The following is a 22676-nucleotide window of genomic DNA, read 5'->3' as shown; positions in this document are numbered from 1 at the left end:
GAGAGAGAATGAATGAAAGAGAAATGAGAGAGAGAGAATGAGTGAAAGAATAAGTGGAAGAGAAGCAAGAGAGAGAGAGAATGAATGAAAGAGAAATGAGAGAGAGAGAATGAGTGAAAGAATAAGTGGAAGAGAAGCAAGAGAGAGAGAGAATGAATGAAAGAGACATGGAATGAGTGAGAGAATAAGTGGAAGAGAAGCAAGAGAGAGAGAGAGAGAGAGAGACAATGAATGAAAGAGACAGGGAATGAGTGAGAGAATAAGTAAAAGAGAAATGAGAGAGAGAGAGAGAATGAGTAAAAGAGACAGGGAAGGAGTGAAAAAAATAAGTGAAAGAGAAGTAAGAGAGAGAGAGAGAGAGAGAGAAAGAGAATGAGTGAAAGAGACAAGGATTCCACCACAAGAGTATTACAAGAGAAATATGGTAATTTTAAAGTGATTTAAATTTAAATCTTGCATCAAAATTTCATGTTATGCCCTAAACATCAGCCCAACCCTTTTTGTTACTGTGGTCCTGTTGAAATGCAGATTTCCTCTCAATTCACTTTGAAAATAATGAAAAATATACTAAAACAACTTAGTCGTTAATTAGCTGGGATAGAAATTAGCATGAAATTTTAAAGGTAAGGTTTAATTCTGATCACTTTAAAAAAGAAAGTCTGTAAGAGAGAGAGAGAGAGAGAGAGAGAGAGAGAGAGAGAGAGAGAGTGAGAAGAAGAGAGAGGATTTGTTTACCTGTTCAGCTTGTTGTTTCTGTAACAATGTTGTCTGTAACTGACCAATACTGTTTAATACAAGGGTGTGAACCTGCAACATAGAACAGCCAAATAATCAACATCGTATGTACACTGTAGAAGGTACACACACACACACGCACGCACATGCAAAAACACAAACGCACACACATTGGCATGCATACATCATTAATTGAACCCCCACCCCTTGCAATAAAACTGTTTTTACTTGATGAGTTTCAAGTGTAACTGAACCTTTAGCGTTTAAACTGGCCACATCTGGCCCAAATATTCTACTTGTCTTATGCTCAAACAGGCCAGATCAGGCCTCTCACACGCACCCAGTGCACTCTGTAAAGTGGTTGACATTAGGAGGGCCTCCAGCTGTAGAAACCAAGCTAAATACCACAACCACCACATTCATAGAAACACCCTATGACATCACCACCACCAACAACAACAGCACCACTGTCACCACCAACATCACTATCAACACCACCACCACCACCAAAATGTGTGTCTTACCTTTTTCTGTCCTTCAATGAGCAGATAGGGAGTGTTTGGCGGTTGTTCCCCATTAAAGATGGAAGATGCCAACTTTTGTGGGGCCCAGACACTGAAGAGCAAACCCAAGAGCTGGGCCGATACCAGTTGGACCCACATATGGGGGTACAGCATCAACTCCAGCACATTACCTGCAGAGAGAGAAAGAGAGAGAGAGAGAGAGGCTGATTAGAAATACAGAGGAGGAGTGGGAGGAGAGAGGTAGAAGGGGAAAGAGGGAGGGAATGGTAGATCAGGTAGAAAAGTTAATGTTACCCCAGATGGAATTGGTCTCTTTGATGAATTTCTTGTCTTGTAAGACATCACAGCACCTCACTATTTTCAAGAAGGTGTTTAAGCTGTTGTATAACAAGCGATCTTGGTCGTGTTCCACAGAAGTCAAACTTGTCTGCAAAAAGTGAAGGAAGCAATTAAACAAAAAATGTCTATTTTAATTCTTCAGTTTAAAATTAAAATGAGAGAGAGAGGACTGATGATAAATATATATGTAAATATATACATATAAATATATAGGCGCAGGAGTGGCTGTGTGGTAAGTAGCTTGTTTACCAACTACATGGTTCCGGGTTCAGTCCCACTGCGTGGCACCATGGGCAAGTGTCTTCTACTATAGCCTCGGGCCGACCAAAGCCTTGTGAGTGGATTTGGTAGACGGAAACTGAAAAGAAGCCCGTTGTATATATATATGCGTGTCTGTGCTTGTGTGCCTGTGTTTGTCCCCCTAGCATTGCTTGACAACCGATGCTGGTGTGTTTATGCTCCCGTTACCTAGCGGTTCGGCAAAAAGAGACCGATAGAATAAGTACTGGGCTTACAAAAAGAATAAGTCCCGGGGTCGAGTTGCTCGATTAAAGGCGGTGCTCCAGCATGGCCACAGTCAAATGACTGAAACAAATAAAAGAGTATTACAGTGGGTAACAAAGTTTTTATTTCCTATTTGCTTCTGTCTAGAAATCAAAGGAAATGTCAACTATTGCCTTTAAACTTTGCTTTTGTGACTTGGACATCAATGCTTTCAAACAGACCTATTTTCCATTACACTTCAGACAGATTCAGTGCTGAAGCAGAAATATCGTTATAGCAAATATCCTGCTCAATGGCACAGATTTGCTTGTTATCTTTGGTCAGTAAGTGTTATTCTGTCAAATTCATGGAAGCATGGCACAGAAAAGTAGACATAAAACAAAGATACACAGATAGATAGATAGATAGATTGATCGACAGATAGAGAGATACTTACATTGGTAAAACCATCTTTACTTGTATGTTTTGTGAGGAGAGGTAAAAACACAGGTAGCCTCTTCTTGAAGTCCATTTTTTCTGTCTCTGCAAAAAGTCCAGACACCTGGGCAGCCACCATCTTTAACTGGAGCTGGATAGACAGGTGAAAAGAGAGAGAAATGATAGAAAGGTGACAGATAAAAGAAATCAGAGACGAAACAATAATATGAAGTCTTGTTATTATTTTTATTGTTTTTGTATACATTCGCTGCTTTCTTCCAAGGAATCTAATGCTCTTAGCTTAGTTTTTCCTTGGGGTTGGCCAGATTGGAGCTATCTCGAGTATAACCAGCCAAAATTGCAAAGATAATCTGGTACTTGACTGAGGAAAGAAAACTTCAAATGACCCGTCCGTGTTTTCTTTGCATTGTCTATCTGGATGTTTTGTTGTCCCATTTTGTATTTCTTATATCATCAACATCATCATCATCATTGTTTAACGTCCGCTTTCCATGCTAGCATAGGCTAGCGGTGTATGTACACTTTGGTCTCTTATATATATATAGATAGATAGATACACAGATAGACAGGCATATAGATAGATATATAGATATATATATTTACACACACACACACACACATATATATTTATATGTGCTGAATTTAGTGTGTGTATGTATGTGTAAGAGTGTGGATTTTCAAAGGATGAATTAGACATCTTCATTAAACATTTGAACATCAAAACCTAATAAACAGTAATTAAATATGATTTAGTTAATTATTACCTTCTTATTGGAAAACCAGTTGGTACAATTGGTGAATAGCTTATCACATGTCTCTACACTCAGCTGTGAAAATATAATGTAATAAATACAATATAAAATAGAATATGTATGTACATATATATATTGACTGCTAAATCCATATTGTGTAAATTTCAACTATATATATATATATATATATAAAATCAAAATAAGCAACAATGATATCCAGAGGTAATGCAGTACTCCCTTTAATCGAACAATGCAATCATTACATCAATTTAAAATGTAGAGCAATCTTCAGCTGCACAAAAGACACAGAATTTAATTAAATTAGAACAGATGGACACATTAGTATAATTATACCTAAAATCTCCAAGAAGTTAAGGAGATAGACAAAGGACACGCTGTCCCAACGCCAGTTTAGAAGTTACTGAATTTTTTAAGAAGATATACATTGTTACAGACTCTGACTGTCACTGATTTTTTTTGTTTTTATGGGGTCAGTTTTAATTTATAGACTAGTTTATCAAATCCCATATAAATAACATATGAGAGACAAAGAAAAAATGGAATTCACAAGATGAACTCAACATCGCAAGCAGCTGGTAATCCTTCATTACATCTCCAGAGTTCCTTTTGTCCTACAGCAATGAGCTGGACTTTTGTGATGGTACCTATTTACAGACAGATGGACTGTGGCCTTTCATGATTGGTTTGTCAGTACCATGAATAGCCCGCCTGTGTCTGTGGTAAGATATGAACCAGCTGTCTCTTGGATGGTAGCCCAGTGTATTATCAACCGTAACATCTGGATCTTAACATAAGATTAAGTACATTTTAGTGAAGTCAGTGAGTACATTTTAGTGGATACGGTCAACGGAGGTTATTGAGTACGTTATAGCGGACATGGCTAAGGGAGGTCACTGAGTATATTACAGTAACACCAGCAAGTACATTATAGTGGACATGGTCAAAGAAAGCCAGTGAGTACATTAGTGACTGGACAAGAAGTACATTACAGTGACTGTGATGACATGAGGTTATCAAGTACAGTAGAGAAGAAATGATCAAGAGGCTGTGATTCAGTAAAACAAGGGAGATAAATCAACAACAATAACAACACAAAATGGGAAATCACTTGTTACCCGCTGAAGAAGGGTCTTGAGCATTCCTGCAATGCTTTTACGACATTTCGCTGAGTCATCATTCACCAAAGACGTACATAATGGAAAGAAAAACAGACTAGCATCTCTGTTGAGATTCTCCTGAAAAGACAACAACAACAAAAGCGTTTACAGTTATTAACTGGTCTGAAGAAATTATAAGGGAACAAGAAAGGGGGCCATTATTGGAATAACTGAGGGAGAGGAAGGAGGGAGCAGTCACCTGGGATGACCCCCCCAGCCCCATCAAACAAGAGCATGAAACAAGTGAAGCAAAGCATGGCTGTGCGGTTAAGAAGTTGGTTAACCAGCCATGTGGTTTTAGGTTCCAGCTCAATGCACAGAACCAGGAGCAAGTGTGTCATCGACAAGTCTCAGGTCAACCTGTACCTTGTGAGTGGAAACTAAGTGGAAGCCTACTCATGGGACTGTTTCTGTACTTGGATGGTAGACATCCCTTGCGCATCTCCAGAGTCTATCCTGTCAACATTCCTACAACCTAGCAGTTTGGCAAAAGAGACCGATAGAATAAGTACTGGGCTTACAAAGAATAAGTCCCGGGGTCGATTTGCTCGACTAAAGGCGGTGCTCCAGCATGGCCGCAGTCAAATGACTGAAACAAGTAAAAGAGTAAAGAGAACAACAGGTATAGAGTGTTCAGCTGTTATATAAAGCAGCTGAAACAACTAAAATAGGAAAGTTGTTTTTCCCTTTACTTACGATGGGATATTTCTGAATGATAGCCGTGAGGAGGGTGATGGCAGACTGGCGCCCTGACTCCTGGGTGTAGTTTAGCTGTTGAAAGATCAATTCCAGATGCTCGTAGAGTTTTTTACCAAGGGGGTAGTCAAAAATGAAACGAAGAATAACCTGGAAGAGATGAAAAGGACAAAGTGAGATGTATGGACAACATAAGGAAGACAAGACAGAGAATATCATTGCAAGGAATTCTTTAGAGGGTACCATAACTGCCACATATATGTCTCACATCTTTACACACATATACACTTACATTTATTACAGAACACCTACCCCTCCAGTATCATACCACTCATACACAAGATTATCAAGAACATGCCAGCGCTGCCTTGACTGGCTTCCGTGCTGGTGGCACGTTAAAAGCACCAACCGATCGTGGCCAATGCAAGACTCCCCTGGCACCAGTGCCGGTGGCACGTAAAAAGCACCCACTACACTCACGGAGTGATTGGCGTTAGGAAGGGCATCCAGCTGTAGAAGCACTGCCAGATCAGACTGGAGCCTGGTGCAGCCCCTGGCTTCCCAGACCCCGGTCGAACCGTCCAACCCGTGCTAGCGCGGAAAACGGATGTTAAACGATGATGATGATATATATGTATATGTGTATGTAGTAGTAATTCTTTGTACTGGAAGCACAAGGCCCTCAAATTTGGGGGCAGAGATTAAGCCAATTACATCGACCCCAATGCATAACTGGTACTTATTTAATCATCCTCTGAAAGGATGAAAAATAAAGTCAACCACAGCAGAATTTGAACTCAGCACATAGTGACTGACAAAACACCCAGCATGCTAACGATTCTGCCAGCTCACCACCTTAATAATAATAATAATAATAATAATAATAATAATAATAATTTCTACTAAAGGCACAAGGCCTGAAATTTGGGGGTGAGGAACTAGTAGAATACATCAACCCCACTGTTTCACTGGTATTTAATTTATCGACCCTGAAAAGATGAAAGGCAAAGTCAACCTTGACGGAATTTAAACTCAGATCATAGCAGCAGACGAAATACCACTAAGCATTTCATTCAGCATGCTAATAAATCTGCCAGCCCACAACCTTAATAATGATGATGATGATGGTGGCTGTGTGGTAAGTAGCTTGTTTACCAACCACATGGTTCCGGGTTCAGTCCCACTGCATGGCACCTTGGGCAAGTGTCTTCTACTATAGCCTTGGGCCGACCAAAGCCTTGTGAGTGGATTTGGTAGACGGAAACTGAAAAGAAGCCCGTCGTATATATATATATATACATATATATATATGCGTGTGTGTGTTTGTGTGTCTAGACAACCGATGCTGGTTTGTTTATGTCCCCGTTACTTAGCGGTTCGGCAAAAGAGACCGATAGAATAAGTACTGGGCTTACAAAAAGAATAAGTCCTGGGCTTGAGTTGCTCGATTAAAGGCGGTGCTCCAGCATGGCCGCAGTCAAAATGACTGAAACAAGTAAAAGAGTAAAGAGAATAATAATAATAATAATAAAGCTTGAACATACATCACGGGATTGTTTCTGAACATAGGGGATCTCAGATGTGAACGCCAACTTCTCAATATGCGATATCAATTCAACGATATTGTCGTTCACAATTTTACGGTGAAGAATTGCCTGCAAAAATAAATAAATATATACAGATATAAATATATTTTCTTATCGTTAACATTTTCAATACCAAACTGTCCAAAACTGTAGTTGGTTCCATGATACAAACTTAATACTTTAAAGAGAGCAAAATTAAAATCTTCCTTCAACATCCCAGGTTAATTCATGTTTCAAACACCAGCTAAATAATTATTTCTTTATTACCCACAAGGGGCTAAACACAGAGAGGACAAACAAGGACAGACATAGGTATTAAGTCGATTACATCGACCCCAGTGCGTAACTGGTACTTAATTTATCGACCCCGAAAGGATGAGAGGCAAAGTTGACCTCGGCGGAATTTGAACTCAGAATGTGACGGCGGACGAAATACCACTAAGCATTTTGTCCGGCGTGCTAACGGTTCTGCCAGCTCGCCGCGACAAAAATATTTTACTAAATTCTTAATTATTTTCAAAATTAACTAAAACATGGTTGGCATACTTTAACAGTAATAGGGTAACTAAATGGTTAAAGTGATCTAAATTAAAATCTTATGTTAATTTATGTTAATTATAAAATCTTATGTTAAATCAAAATTTTATGTTAATTTGTTCTAACATCAGCTTAAATAAAGACAGTTATTTCACTAAATTCTTTATTATTTCAAAACTAATTCAAACAAACAGTGTTTTTCAACAGTATAGGGTAACTAAAGGGTTAAAGTGATCTAATTAAAATCTTATGTTAATTATGTTAATTATAAAATCTTATGTTAAATCAAAATTTTATGTTAATTGTTCTAAACATCAGCTTAAATAAGACAGTTATTTCACTAAATTCTTTATTATTTCAAAACTAATTCAAACAAACAGTGTTTTTCAACAGTAATAGGGTAACTAAAGGTTAAAGTGATCTAATTAAAATCTTATGTTAATTATGTTAATTATAAAATCTTATGTTAAATCAAAATTTTATGTTAATTTATGTTCTAAACATCAGCTTAATAAAGACAGTTATTTCACTAAATTCTTCATTATTTCAAAACTAATTCAAACAAACAGTGTTTTTCAACAGTAATAGGGTAACTAAAGGGTTAAAGTGATCTAAATTAAAATCTTATGTTAATTTATGTTAATTATAAAATCTCATGTTAATTTATGTTAATTATAAAATCTTATGTTAATCAAAATTTTATGTTAATTTGTTCTAACATCAGCTTAATAAAGACAGTTATTTCACTAAATTCTTTATTATTTCAAAACTAATTCAAACAAACAGTGTTTTTCAACAGTAATAGGGTAACTAAAGGGTTAAAGTGATCTAAATTAAAATCTTATGTTAATTTATGTTAATTATAAAATCTTATGTTAAATCAAAATTTTATGTTAATTTGTTCTAAACATCAGCTTAAATAAAGACAGTTATTTCACTAAATTCTTTATTATTTCAAAACTAATTCAAACAAACAGTGTTTTTCAACAGTAATAGGGTAACTAAAGGGTTAAAGTGATCTAAATTAAAATCTTATGTTAATTTATGTTAATTATAAAATCTTATGTTAAATCAAAATTTTATGTTAATTTATGTTCTAAACATCAGCTTAATAAAGACAGTTATTTCACTAAATTCTTTATTATTTCAAAACTAATTCAAACAACAGTGTTTTTCAACAGTAATAGGGTAACTAAGGGTTAAAGTGATCTAAATTAAAATCTTATGTTAATTTATGTTAATTATAAAATCTTATGTAATTTATGTTAATTAAAAATCTTATGTTAAATCAAAATTTTATGTTAATTTGTTCTAACATCAGCTTAAATAAAGACAGTTATTTCACTAAATTCTTTATTATTTCAAAACTAATTCAAACAAACAGTGTTTTTCAACAGTAATAGGGTAACTAAAGGGTTAAAGTGATCTAAATTAAAATCTTATGTAATTTATGTTAATTATAAAATCTTATGTTAAATCAAAATTTTATGTTAATTTGTTCTAAACATCAGCTTAAATAAAGACAGTTATTTCACTAATTCTTTATTATTTCAAAACTAATTCAAACAAACAGTGTTTTTCAACAGTAATAGGGTAACTAAAGGTTAAAGTGATCTAAATTAAAATCTTATGTTAATTTATGTTAATTATAAAATCTTATGTTAAATCAAAATTTTATGTTAATTTATGTTCTAAACATCAGCTTAAATAAAGACAGTTATTTCACTAAATTCTTCATTATTTCAAAACTAATTCAAACAAACAGTGTTTTTCAACAGTAATAGGGTAACTAAAGGGTTAAAGTGATCTAAATTAAAATCTTATGTTAATTTATGTTAATTATAAAATCTCATGTTAATTTATGTTAATTATAAAATCTTATGTTAAATCAAAATTTTATGTTAATTTATGTTCCAAACATCAGCTTAAATAAAGACAGTTATTTCACTAAATTCTTTATTATTTCAAAACTAATTCAAACAAACAGTGTTTTTCAACAGTAATAGGGTAACTAAAGGGTTAAAGTGATCTAAATTAAAACCTTCCTTCAAAATTTCCTGTTAATTTAGTTTCTGAGCATAAGCTTCATCACAACAAAGGTTTTTTACAAAATTCTTTAATATTTTCAAGATTAATATTTAAGCAGGAGTGGCTGTGTGCTAAGTAGCTTGCTAACCAACCACATGGTTGCGGGTTCAGTCCCACTGCGTGGCACCTTGGGCAAGTGTCTTCTGCTATAGCCCCGGGCCGACCAATGCCTTGTGAGTGGATTTGGTAGACGGAAACTGAAAGAAGCTTGTCGTATATATGTATATATATATGTGTGTGTTTGTGTGTTTGTGTTTGTCCCCCTAGCATTGCTTGACAATCGATGCTGGTGTGTTTACGTCCCCGTCACTTAGCGGTTCGGCAAAAGAGACTGATAGAATAAGTACTGGGCTTACAAAGAATAAGTCCCGGGGTCGATTTGCTCGATTAAAGGCGGTGCTCCAGCATGGCCGCAGTCAAATGACTGAAACAAGTAAAAGAGAAAGAGAAAGCAAAGGAAAAGTATTTCAACAGAAATATGGGAACGAAAGGGCCAAATCTGGTAAACATTGCAAGTAATTAATGCTGGCCAAAGAGTCATTGAATCAAATCCTTTCTTGAACTCTCACCTTGATCAAGTTGAATGCACAGGCCTGCCGTGTGTAGTCCATGATGTCTTCCTCACAGTATATCAATAAAACCTTCAACTGGTCCTGCCGAAGTTGGTAGATGTGAATCTCTCGCACCAGGATTGTGATTGACTGCAGAACGGAAACAAAAACGAGATGACAGGTGAAAGGAAGAGTTTCATTAGGAAGTTAACTGAGTGGAGGGAGACAGGTTGATGTCTGTGGAGTAGGGGTGGGATGTCAGTGTTTGGCAGCAGACAGGAAGATGACTGGTTGAAAGAATTCCAAGATAGGATTGATAGAAGAGTTCACTAAAAGGAGATGTCACAAAGAATAATAATAATGATAATAATAATAATTTTCCGTGCCGGTGGCATGTAAAAAGGACCAATCCAATCGTGGCCGTTGCCAGCCTGCCTGGCACCTGTGCCGGTGGCACGTAAAAAGCACCCACTACACTCTCGGAGTGGTTGGCGTTAGGAAGGGCATCCAGCTGTAGAAACACTGCCAGATCAGACTGGAGCCTGGTGCAGCCTTCTGGCTTCCCAGATCCCCGGTCGAACCGTCCAACCCATGCTAGCATGGAGAACGGACGTTAAATGATGATGATGATAATGATGATGATGATGAATCCTTTCTATTATAGGTGCAATGCCTGAAATTTGAGGCTAAGTCAATTACATCAACCCCAGTGTTTTACTGGTACTTAATTTATCGACAAGGAAAGGAGGAGAAGGAAGAAGCAGGCGGAGGAGGAGGGGGAAGAAAAGAAGAAGTGACAGGAGGAGGAGGAGGAGATAGAAGTAGAAAAGAGGAAGAAGCAGCAAGAGGAGGGGGGGAAGAAAAGGAGGCAGGAGGAGGAGGAAAAGAAAGAAGGATGAGAAGGAGGAGGGGATGGAGGTGATGCTGCTGCTGATGATGATAACAAAGTGGATAATGGTGTGTATACCTTAAAAATGACTGAAATCAGTTCACCGTTTTTCCCCCGAGCGGCACCGGAAGACCCATAACTGTTCAGCAGAGAAAACAAGTGGTTGGCGAGGAGTGTGATGTTCTTTTGAATGGAAGGCAGCGGATATTTCATCATGATATTCAGAGATTTCAGTGAGAAGATCACCATCGGAAGATGCTTCGATTCTATGGAATCAATCAGAATGCCAGTGAACGGATCCAATAATTCTAAGTGTCCTTGCTCGGTGGATTTTAATCGGGACTTTTTAAATGTGAAATACAGGAGCTGAAAGTTATATAAAAATGGTAAATATCAGAGATGAATAACCAACAAAGAATGAAAATAAGCAATTATACATTTAAATAGCAATCTGTTGATAATACTTAAAGTAGATGCATCATGGAAAGCCTATTTAAATGAGGTATTTGTCTAGAGACAGTGTCTCTTATAGATGTACAGTGATAAAAAACATAAAAATATAGCTAAATTTAATATTGCACCTGTAATGATAATTGTAATTATACTCATAATGATAGCTATAATTACATCTAAACGATAATTATGATTATGGCTGTAATAAAATTTAACACTGAGTCTGTAATGATAATTATAGCTACACTTGTAATAAAAAGAACAATTCATTATTGTTAATGATAATTCATATTGAGAAGGAAAAGGGAGACAATTTGGAGTCTACATTTGCTCCAAATAGACATATACTTTTTTTAGAATCAGGATGATACCAGGATTGAAAATTTGTCCATTTGGTTCTTGAACATCCAGCATTGGGAAATGATTTAACCCTTTAGCATTTAAACCGGCCATATCCGGCCAAAAGTCTGGCTTTTAAGCTAGCTATTAATAATTAGAAGTCAAAATTTAAAGTTAATTTATGCCCCAAACACTTAATTAACAATTATTAAGCAAGTGTTTGAAACATAAATTAACTTAGGAGTGGCTGTGTGGTAAGTAGCTTGCTTACGAACCACATGGTTCCAGGTTCAGTCCCACAGCGTGGCACCTTGGGCAAGTGTCTTCTACTATAGCCTCAGGCCGACCAAAGCCTTGTGAGTGGATCTGGTAGATGGAAACTGAAAGAAGCCCAATATATATGTGTGTGTGTGTGTGTGTATATGTTTGTGTGTCTGTGTTTGTCCCCCCAACATCGCTTGACAACCATTGGTGGTGTGCTTGCATCCCCGTAACTTAGCAGTTCGGCAAAAAAGCCTGATAGAATAAGCACTAGGTTTACAAAGAATAAGTCGTGGGGTCGATTTGCTCAACTAAAGGTAGTGCTCCAGCATGGCCACAGTGAAATGACTGAAACAAGTAAACGAGTAAAGAGAGAGTTGAAATTTTAAGAGTTTTTTTTTCCCTTTAGATCACTTTAAAACAGGAAGTTTGCTTCATAAAACCAGAAGTAGCCTTGGGTGGATTTGTATCAAGAAGGTCAAAGGCCAATAGTTGAAGCAGATTAATAAAAGATGGGAGCAAGGCTGGGGTCTAGAGTATTACAGTTCTGTGAATGAATGTTCGTAATAGTAAGAGAGGAGTGATGGGTGACACAAAGAAGGAACAAACTAAAGGAACAGAAGATATATTTACCCAGTGAACAGGGTGTCTTCCTTAACCCTTTAGTGTTCACATTATTCTGCCAAAATTAATCCTTTTTTATCCACATTGTTTTAAACTGATCATGGATTATCTTGTGGCTTTGAGATTTTGATGAGGTAGCTGTTAATTTTTAAAACGATATTGTAGGGTTGGTGTGAGAGACCAGATCTGGCCAGTTTGAACATAAAACAGGCAGAATACTTTTGGCCGGATATGGCCAGTTTAAATGCTAAAGGGTTAAGCAATAGACACAACAAACATTAAACCTTTTACTGTTTAAATCAGCCACATTCAACCCAAATAGTTTATCTGTTTTATGTTCAAACTGGACAGATTTGACCTCTCCCACCTACCCTACAATGCCATTCCAGAAATATACAATCACATCGTTGAGACCTCAAAGCTACGAGATAAGGCATAATTAACTGAAAATTACGTGATTAAATAAGCAATAAACATTTGACAGAATAATCAGAATGTTAAACGGTTAAATAGCAGATAAAACAAATGCATAATTATAATCCAAGAGCTACAACAGGGGTCAACTCACCTGAAGACCAAATTCAGCCAAAACATGGAAGTTGGTTTTCTTCATGAGTTTTGCCTTTTTCTCATCACGTCTCGGCGCTTTCGGTATAATTAAACAACTTTCTGGTCTCAAACCAGGTTCATCTTTTTTCTTATTTTTCTCCCTATAATTAAACAATTTCAAATAATAATAATAATAATAATAATGAAATTATTGTATACAGTGCTCAGGTGCACCACAACAAAAATAAACGCGCCCTTTTAAAGCCTAGCCAGGCTCATGGGCCCGATTTCCCGGTTTCAATGTCATATGTGTTCCCCAGCTGGACGGGACGCCAGTCCATCGCAGCATTACTCATTTTTGCCAGCTGAGTGGACTGGAGCAACATAAAATGAAGTGTTTTGCTCAAGAACACAGCACGTCACCTGGTCCAGGAATCGAAACCACAATCTTACAACCATGATGCTGACACCCTAACCACTAAGCCACGCGTCTCAAGTAAGAAAAAACATCACAAATTAGAGAGAATTCTACAAATGGTTGGCATCATCAACAATTAATCTGATACATAATCTAAAACCTAATTTACCCCAAATTCCACCTATTTTCACGGATGATTTCATTTGCTATTCTTAATCTGATACAATTGGATTAACTGCCATTTATTTCTTACAATCAACAGATTATCTGCCTCTCATCCAAGCGCTCTGCCCTCACCATATACAGACCCTCTATCCTTCAAACATACAACAACAATAAAAAAAACAGCAAGAGGTTTAAAGTACAAATAAAACGTCCACCTACTGTTTGTCTTTTGCTAGTAATGGCAGAGTTTGAAGGACCAAACTGTGAACAAAGACTAAGAGGTCTTTGGTTTCAAAGTCATGGTTTAGTAAAAGACCAGCAAGAATCTTCTGGAGAATATTGCCGACTTTCTTAATGGTATTTTGGTTGGAACTAGTGTCAAGGATCTGAAAGAGAAATGAAGAAAGAGAAGTGAAGGTTGCAATACTGTCTCATCCTCATCATCATCATCATCAACATTTAACCCTTTAGTGTTCAGATTATTCAATCAAACATAATGCCTATTGATTCCCATTGATTTGAATTAATCATGCATTATCTCATATCTTCAAGATCTTGATGGTGTAATTACTTAACGTAGTATAACATTGTAGGGTAGGTGTGAGGGCCTGGATCTGGTCAGTTTGAGCATAAAACAGATTAAATATTTTGGCCGGATATGGCCGGTTTAAATACTAAAGGGTTAATGTCCGTTTTCCATGCTAACATGGGTTGGACGATTTGACCGGGGTCTGGGAAGCCAAGAGGCTGCACCAGGCTCCAATCTGATCTGGCAGTGTTTCTACAGCTGGATGCCCTTCCTAACACCAACCACTCCGTGAGTGTAGTGGGTGCTTTTTACGTGCCACCAGCATGGAAGCCAGTCAAGGCGGTGCTGGCATCGGCCACGTTCGGATGGTGCTTTTTACGTGCCACCGGCATAGGTATCACAACTACAATTTCCATTTGATTTTTATTTTGATGTTGATGTACTTGACTCAATAGGTCTCTTCAAGCACAGCAGGTCGCCAGAAGACACAGTGGGATCTTAGGCAAAGTACCCCACAGACCAAAAGCTCTGTAGTTCAACAGAAACATGGCAACAGAAGGGTTAAAAAAACCCAACAAATTATGAAATCAAAATACCCATTAAAAAAAAACCCCACCACATGGTAATATTTTTGCCCCACCCTCACAGGCCATATTGTAGAAATATAATAATCAGACTTACGTCTTTGAGAGGAGCAATCAACTGAGTAATGTGACTTTTGGTGATGAATCTGGCCAGGAATCTGTATGAGTAAATGCTTTTACAGGTCTGAGCTTCTATAAAGTTGGACGTGATGGCATCGACCGTTTTCTCTTCAGCAACCATTCCAAAGATGTCTTCATTAAAAATCTTGACAGAATGTAACGAGAAAATAAAATTAAATTATCTCAGACAAAACTTTAAAAAAAATTTTTTTTATTTGATAGCAGAAATATGATGGACCCCTTTTTTCTGCTTACCATGCAGTTGGGGAGCAAACCCCAGCCAAACCCAGAAAACAATTATCACAAGACATTTCATTTGACTGTATAATGGATAGGGCAGTGAGCTGGCAGAAACGTTAGCACACCAGGGCGAAATGCTTAGCAGTATTTCTTCTGCCGCTACGTTCTGAGTTCAAATTCCGCCATGGTCGACTTTGCCTTTCATCCTTTCGGGGTCGATTAAATAAGTACCAGTTACGCACTGGGGTCGATATAATCGATTTAATCCGTTTGTCTGTCTTTGTTTGTCCTCTCTGTGTGTAGCCCCTTGTGGGTAGTAAAGAAATAGGTATAATGGACAGTAGTGGTGGTGGTAACAAGAACAACAACAACTCTTTCTACTACAGACGCAAGTCCTGAAATTCTGTGAAGATGGTTTACCCCCAGTATCTGACTGGTATTTATTTTATCAAACCCAAAAGAATGAAAGTCAAAGTAGTAGTAGTAGTAGTAATAATAATAATACTCACTTCAATTAAACTCTTACAACAAGGGTTCAAATCTCCGGCTTTTAACTGTCCCACCATTGCATTGAGAACAGAATGGACTGTGAATCCAAGAATGTGAAGCTGTTGGAGGAGAAGAACAACATTATCATCATCATCATCAAAACAATCACCATTGCCTTAACAGCCATGTCTCTCTCCCCCTTCTTCCTCAACCTCATCTTCTCCACAAGCTCTACCTGCCAGTCAACACTTCCTCTTACACAAACATACCACCTATCACTTGCAATATGACTGAATTTGTAATATACAACATTTCAAAGTATGTATACACACACACACACACACACGTGTGTCTATACATCAATCATTATCATCATCATTGTTTTCAATGTCCACTTTTTCCCTGCTTGTATGGAATTCGGAATTTGATAAGGCAGGTTTTCTAACGCTGGATGTCCTTCCTGTCAAAAAACCCTCACCCGTTTCCATTGAAGTAATATTTCCCCATGGTTGGACAACTTTTCACAAAAGATTTGAAAACAAAGGACACCACCTGTATGACGGTGATGCTCATTTACAACAATCACATGATGTAAAGATAAAGAGGCACCAAGTCACACACACATATATATATATAAGATGGGCTTCTTTCAGTTTCCACCAACCATAGCCTCTTGCAAAGCTTTGGTTAACCTGGGGCTATAGTAAAAGACACTTGCCTAAGGTGCCATGCAGTGGAATTGAACCAGGAAGCAAATGGTTTAAGAAGCAAACTTCTTAACCATACAACCATGCCATATATGTATATATGTATGTATGTACATATATACATACATGCGTATAAATGTGTGTGTGAATGTATAGAGGCACAAATGTTTACATTCTGCCTGCTTCATGTGAAAAGACACCAAGCTACAAGAGGAGGTGACGTTTGTTGACATTTCCCCTGTCAACAAATCCTTCATTGATTCAGTGCTTTTGAAGACATTGAATAGGAGATCTGCTATTTGAAAACAGCGCAGGGTTTGTAACAGGAAATATGTCCTGTGCCTCAATATTATATTTATCTAACAAATGTTTGCATGGAAAAACAGACATAATAGGCGCAGGAGTGGCTGTGTGCTAAGTAGCTTGCTTACGAACCACATGGTTCCGGGTTCAGTCCCACTGTGTGACACCTTGAGCAAGTGTCTTCTACCATAGCTTCGGGCCGACCAAAGCTTTGTGAGTGGATTTGGTAGACGGAAACTGAAAAAAGCCCGTCGTATATATATATATATATATATATGTATATATATATATGTGTGTGTGTGTGTGTTTTTTCCCCCCCAACATCGCTTGACAACCGATGCTGGTGTGTTTACGTCCCCGTAACTTAGCAGTTCGGCAAAAGAGACCGATAGAATAAGTACTAGGCTTACAAAGAATAAGTCCTGGGGCCGATTTGCTCAACTAAAGGCAGTGCTCCAGCATGGAACAAGTAAAAGAGTAAAAAGAGAGTAACAAAAACAAATATATATTGACTTTGGTTTACTAAACTATTTTGAAAATTTCGATTCTACAACCAACTCTCACATACTGTTTTCTCTTTCCCGTTCTCCACTTACCTGGTAACCTCTGGAAAGGGCTGAACGCAACTCATACGTAATACAAGGTAAGTAACCAGGACCAATTACTGTGGCAATCTTTGTGAGGGTGTCACGAGCTGATTTGCGTATGTCAAGAGAGCGAGATCTTAAAAACTCACATATTCGCAGGATCACTCTGAAATGAAGTGAACATTTTTTTAAATTAATAAAACCAGATATGACAATGTCATTAAGAAGTTTGGAATAAGAAGGTTCTCGGTTCAATACTACCTGTCTCCTAAATATATTCATCGAGGAGTTAGCTACTTGGTTGGTGATAGAAGGCTACATTGACAGCAGCTCTATGCAATCTGCCTACAATACACTTAAAGACCACAAACCTAATTTTATTTTCAATCTTAAATGCAAGGCTCATTGGCCCTACTAAGTTTCAGAGACATAAGGGTTAAATACACGATGTTGTCAATTCCGATATCAAAATGGCTGCAGGGATGCTATTATGGACTGATTAATGGTAAAGAGAACTCTGCAACCTGCAGGTTCACCAAATTTGATGTTGTGGAATCTGTTGTCTTGCAAGCTACTTGGTGATCCCATGAATGTTGGCACCACATAAAAAAAATCCAGTACACCTTGTAAAGTGGTTTGCGTTAGGAAGGGCATCCAGCCATAGAAACCATGCCACAACAGACAACTGGAGCCTAGTGAACCTCCCTGGCTTGCCAGCTCCTATCAAACCATTCAACCCATGCCAGCATGGAAAATGGACATTAAATGATGATGATGATGATCTTTCTATATTCATATCTCTCCTCCTAACAAATCTGGACTTCAGAAGGTAATTCACTAGGATTAGTAACATTGATATTAAAATGGTTATTAATACTAAAAATTTACTTGTGTATTGTCATGACACCTATCGAATCAAAACAGGTGACTCACTTTTTGAAATCTCCATGGGAAGCTACGATGGAGTGGAGGTTGCAGACCTCATTGGATTAATCCTGGATTATCTCAAGAAACAAACTTCTTACCCTGCCAGGGATATAGTGAAGTCATGGGACTGCAGTATGGCGGATTGCGAAGAGGTAGTGGAAGAGCTGAACTGATCCAATGGTGCTTCTAACCTTAATGCTGAGCAGAGGAATCCTAGATGACCAATGGTCAGGATCACCAAGATCTACCAAGAGAATAACTGTGATGCTTCCATAGGGGTGGTGGCCATGGTTGTGTGATCAGCTAATGAAAGATTCCCTATGACCCGAGCTCCCGACTGAAATTCATATTAATGGAATTGGATGGCAGCAGAATCATGGGAATCCTCAAAAGCAATGAAAATGAAGATTTCAACAGAAATATGGTAACAAAAGGGTTAAATATAAGGACAGGTGTGGCTGTGTGGTAAGAAGCTTGCTTCCCAACCACATAGTTCCGGGTTCAGTCCCACTACACGGCATCTTTGTAAAGCTCTTCTACTGTAGCGTCAGTCTGACCAAAGCCTTATGAGTGAATCTGGTAGACGGAAACTGAAAGAAGCCTATTGAATAAATATATATATATGTGTGTGTGTGTGTGTGTTTGTATTCTGTGTTTGTCCCCACCCCCATCCCATTGCCGCTTGGCAATCAGTGTTGGTGTGTTTATGTGCCAGTAACTTAGCAGTTCGGAAAGAGAGACCGACAGAATAAGTACCAGGCTTTAAAAAAATGTCCTGGGGTCGATCTGATCGACTATAACCCTTTAAGGTGGTGCTCCAGCACGGCCGCACTCAAATGACTGAAACAAGTAAAAGAATAAGATATACATACATACAGACATGTGTGTAAGTGTGTGTGTGTATCGGCCCCTAATACAAACAACAAGGAAAAGGACCCTGAAGAATAATTACTTTGGTAAGAAAGACTTGAGGGAATCTCTGGGGACGACATGTAACAGTTTGACGATTGCCAGGGCAACAGGTACTCGGACAATCTCGAATTCATCCGCAAGAGATTTCTTGGCCAACTTGTGTTCACTTTCACTTTTCACCTGGAAAAAACCAAAAACAAAATATATATACATATATATAGGGTTTTTTTAAGGGGGGGAGCCATTGTATATTCATTTTTCGTATATGCGTGTGTGTGTATGCATATATAAACACGTGTGGGTATGTACATATATGGGCATGTGTGTATATGAGTGCATAAGGGCATGTCCGTATATGAACGTGGTTTTTATGCTTTGTATACTTCCTTATGTTTTTTTCTGTTACCTTTAACCATGGTTTTTCTTGTGTTTGTGCGCATATAGACGTATGTATGAACTTTTACGGTACGCATGTGTGTGTGTATGAGTTTGTATATATATATATATGCGTATATATTTGGCGAAAAATGCGAGTGAAGATGTGTACGTTTTCATAGTGACGTATAAGTACGCACGTGGGTTCGCGAGTAGAATTATAATACAGTAATTTCCCTTTATATAACGGTATTTTTTCATAGCGTTTTTTCAGATGGCCAGATAACCGAAGAGATGGTGTTGTGGATTTCCACTTCGGCATCTGAAACTCAGAGTTTTATCTTGACTATTGAGTAATTGTAACATATTTTATAGATACAAGGCGGCGAGCTGGTAGAAACGTTAGCACGCCGGGCGAAATTCGTAGCCGTATTTCGTCTGTCGTTACGTTCCGAGTTCAAATTCCGCCGAGGTCGACTTTGCCTTTCATCCTTTCGGGGTCGATAAATTAAGTACCAGTTACGCACTGGGGTCGATGTAGTCGACTTAATCCCTTTGTCTGTCCTTGTTTGTCCCCTCTGTGTTTAGCCCCTTGTGGGTAGTAAAGAAATATATATATATATATATATATATATATATATATATATTCTTTTACTCTTTTACTTGCTTCAGTTATTTGACTACACCACCTTTACTCGAACAAATCGACTTATTCTTTGTAAGCCCAGTACTTATTCTGTCGGTCTCTTTTTGCCGAACTGCTAAGTAACAGGGACATAAAACACACCAACATCGGTTGCCAGGCAATGGTGGAGGGACAAACACACACACATATACGATGGGCTTCTTTCAGTTTTCATCTACCAAATCCACTCACAAGGCTTTGTTCAGCCCGAGATTGTAGTAGAAGACACTTGTCCAAGGTGCCACACAGTGGGACTGAACCTGGAACCATGTGGTTGGAAAGCAACACACAAAAAAAAAAAAAAAATGCTTAATTTTTCATTCTTTTACATTTATTTCCCCCTTAAATATCTGAATTAATTGAGTTTTTACTCAAAGACTATAACTATAGCCTCAGGCCAACCAAAGCCCTTGTGAGGGGATTTGTTAAATGGAAACTGAAAGAAGCCCATCACTTATATGTGTGTGCATGTGTCTGTGTGTCCCATGACAGCTTGACAACCAGTATTGATGTGTCTACGCTTCTGTAAATTACCAATTCTGCAAAAGAGACTGTTTGAAGGAGTACGGCACTTTGCAAAACCAAAAGAAGTACTGGGGTCGATTCATTTGACTAAAAATTCTTCAAGGTGGTGCCCCAGCATGGCCAACGGCTGTAGCAAGTAAAAGATAAAAGATAAACGAACACATAGGCGTAGGAGTGGCTGTGTGGTAAGTAGCTTGCTTACCAACCACATGGTTTCGGGTTCAGTCCCACTGCGTGACACCTTGGGCAAGTATCTTCTACTATAGCCTAGGGCCGACCAAAGCCTTGTGAGTGGATTTGGTAGACGGAAACTGAAAGAAGCCTGTCATATATATATATATATGTATGTGTGTGTATGTGTGGGTGTGTCTGTGTTTGTCTCCCCAACATCGCTTGACAACCGATGCTGGTGTGCTTGCGTCCCCGTAACTTAGTGGTTCGGCAAAAGGGACCGACAGAGTAAGTACTGGGCTTACAAAGAATAAGTCCTGGGGTCGATTTGCTCGACTAAAAGGCGGTGCTCCAGCATGGCCGCAGTCAAATGACTGAAACCAGTAAAAGAAAAACAAAAAAAAAACATAAACACTACATTTCCAAAGAACTGTCACAAGACATCTTTCGGTACCCACACCCCATCCCCACACACACACCTGCCTTGCTAACATTGCCGTTCTACATTGGCATTATCTCAAAAGAAGAATGGAATTTCCCTTACTCTCTTCACAAGGACTTTGTACAACATCGGAATGATGTTCCTGAGAATCGTCTTGTGGATAGCGTTAGCCATTTCTTCAGGACAGACCAAGAATTTTACAACATTTCCTTTCTTGTCTTTAACTTCGCTGTAATTGGCATCGGTCAATTCTTCAACAGTACCGACGGGGGAACCGTCGTCATTGCCATCATCATCGTCATCATCATTGTCAGCATCATCATTATTATCATCGTCATCATCATCATTTAGTCCGGTCTGTTCTGTACTCCCTGCAAATAGAAAAAAGAGTACAAGAGTATTACAATATATGCAGGTGGCATGTAAAAAGCACCATTTGAGCATGGCCGTTGCCAGTACCGTCTGACTGGCCCCTCATGCGGGCGGCACGTAAAAGGACCCACTACACTCTCGGAGTGGTTGGCATTAGGAAGGGCATCCAGCTGTAGAAACTCTGCCAGATCAGATTGGAGCCTGGTGCGGCCATCTGGTTAGCCAGTCCTCAGTCAAATCGTCCAACCCATGCTAGCATGGAAAGCGGATGTTAAACGATGAACGAACGAAGAAGCACAATACAATGTTGTATGGAGTGGTCACAGAATTGACCTGGGGTTATAAACAACAGTATGATCTACAAAAGTTATGTGGAATGGTCGCAGTTGGAATATCTTTGACTAGAGCTGATACGTGGTTATAATTAACAACAGTGGAGGCGCAATGGCCCAGTGGTTAGGGCAGCGGACTCGCAGTCGTAGGATCGCGGTTTCGATTCCCAGACCGGGCGTTGTGAGTGTTTACTGAGCGAAAACACCTAAAGCTCCACAAGGCTCCGGCAGGGGATGGTGGTGATCCCTGCTGTACTCTTTCACCACAACTTTCTCTCACTCTTACTTCCTGTTTCTGTTGTACCTGTATTTCAAAGGGCCGGCCTTGTCACTCTCTGTGTCACGCTGAATATCCCCGAGAACTACGTTAAGGGTACTCGTGTCTGTGGAGTACTCAGCCACTTACACGTTAATTTCACGAGCAGGCTGTTCCGTTGATTGGATCAACCGGAACCCTCGTCGTCGTAACCGACGGAGTGCTTCCACCATAATTAACAACAACAACAAATACAAAGTCGTAGATACAAACCTTGGTTGTCTTGTAAGTATTTTCCGAACGGTCCTTTGTCCTGGTCACTCTCATAGCTACTGTTGGACAAATCAAAGTGGAAACGGTCCAGAATGGTCACCACAACCCTGCAGGAGAGACACAAACAGCAAAAGAATAAGACATAATGACTGTATAATAATATTAATAATAATAATAATAATAATCCTTTCTACTCTAGGCCCAAGGTTTGAAATTTTGGG

At 38.5% G+C, this 22676-nt stretch overlaps 1 protein-coding gene across 3 annotated transcripts in view; it reads right to left on the bottom strand.

Annotated features, from left to right (window-relative positions):
* LOC115223260 (small subunit processome component 20 homolog) overlaps positions 1–22676 on the bottom strand; it is an 85509-nt gene that overhangs the window by 642 nt on the left and 62191 nt on the right. For all 3 annotated transcript variants that reach the window (XM_029793762.2, XM_036512303.1, XM_036512304.1), the window contains 18 exons: positions 22456–22562; positions 21325–21593; positions 19065–19204; positions 17195–17351; positions 15609–15707; positions 14837–15004; positions 13846–14012; positions 13063–13204; positions 10896–11183; positions 9947–10078; positions 6711–6821; positions 5167–5316; positions 4429–4548; positions 3305–3367; positions 2539–2670; positions 1554–1686; positions 1260–1429; positions 736–807 (listed from right to left, as the gene is read on the bottom strand). In XM_029793762.2, the coding sequence (XP_029649622.2) occupies positions 736–807; positions 1260–1429; positions 1554–1686; positions 2539–2670; positions 3305–3367; positions 4429–4548; positions 5167–5316; positions 6711–6821; positions 9947–10078; positions 10896–11183; positions 13063–13204; positions 13846–14012; positions 14837–15004; positions 15609–15707; positions 17195–17351; positions 19065–19204; positions 21325–21593; positions 22456–22562 (2620 nt within the window). The remainder of the gene's footprint in view (positions 1–735; positions 808–1259; positions 1430–1553; positions 1687–2538; positions 2671–3304; positions 3368–4428; positions 4549–5166; positions 5317–6710; positions 6822–9946; positions 10079–10895; positions 11184–13062; positions 13205–13845; positions 14013–14836; positions 15005–15608; positions 15708–17194; positions 17352–19064; positions 19205–21324; positions 21594–22455; positions 22563–22676) is intronic.

Source organism: Octopus sinensis, linkage group LG22, assembly GCF_006345805.1.
Source record: "Octopus sinensis linkage group LG22, ASM634580v1, whole genome shotgun sequence".
Classification (NCBI taxonomy): domain Eukaryota; kingdom Metazoa; phylum Mollusca; class Cephalopoda; order Octopoda; family Octopodidae; genus Octopus; species Octopus sinensis.
This window is presented reverse-complemented; position numbering and strand designations above follow the sequence as displayed.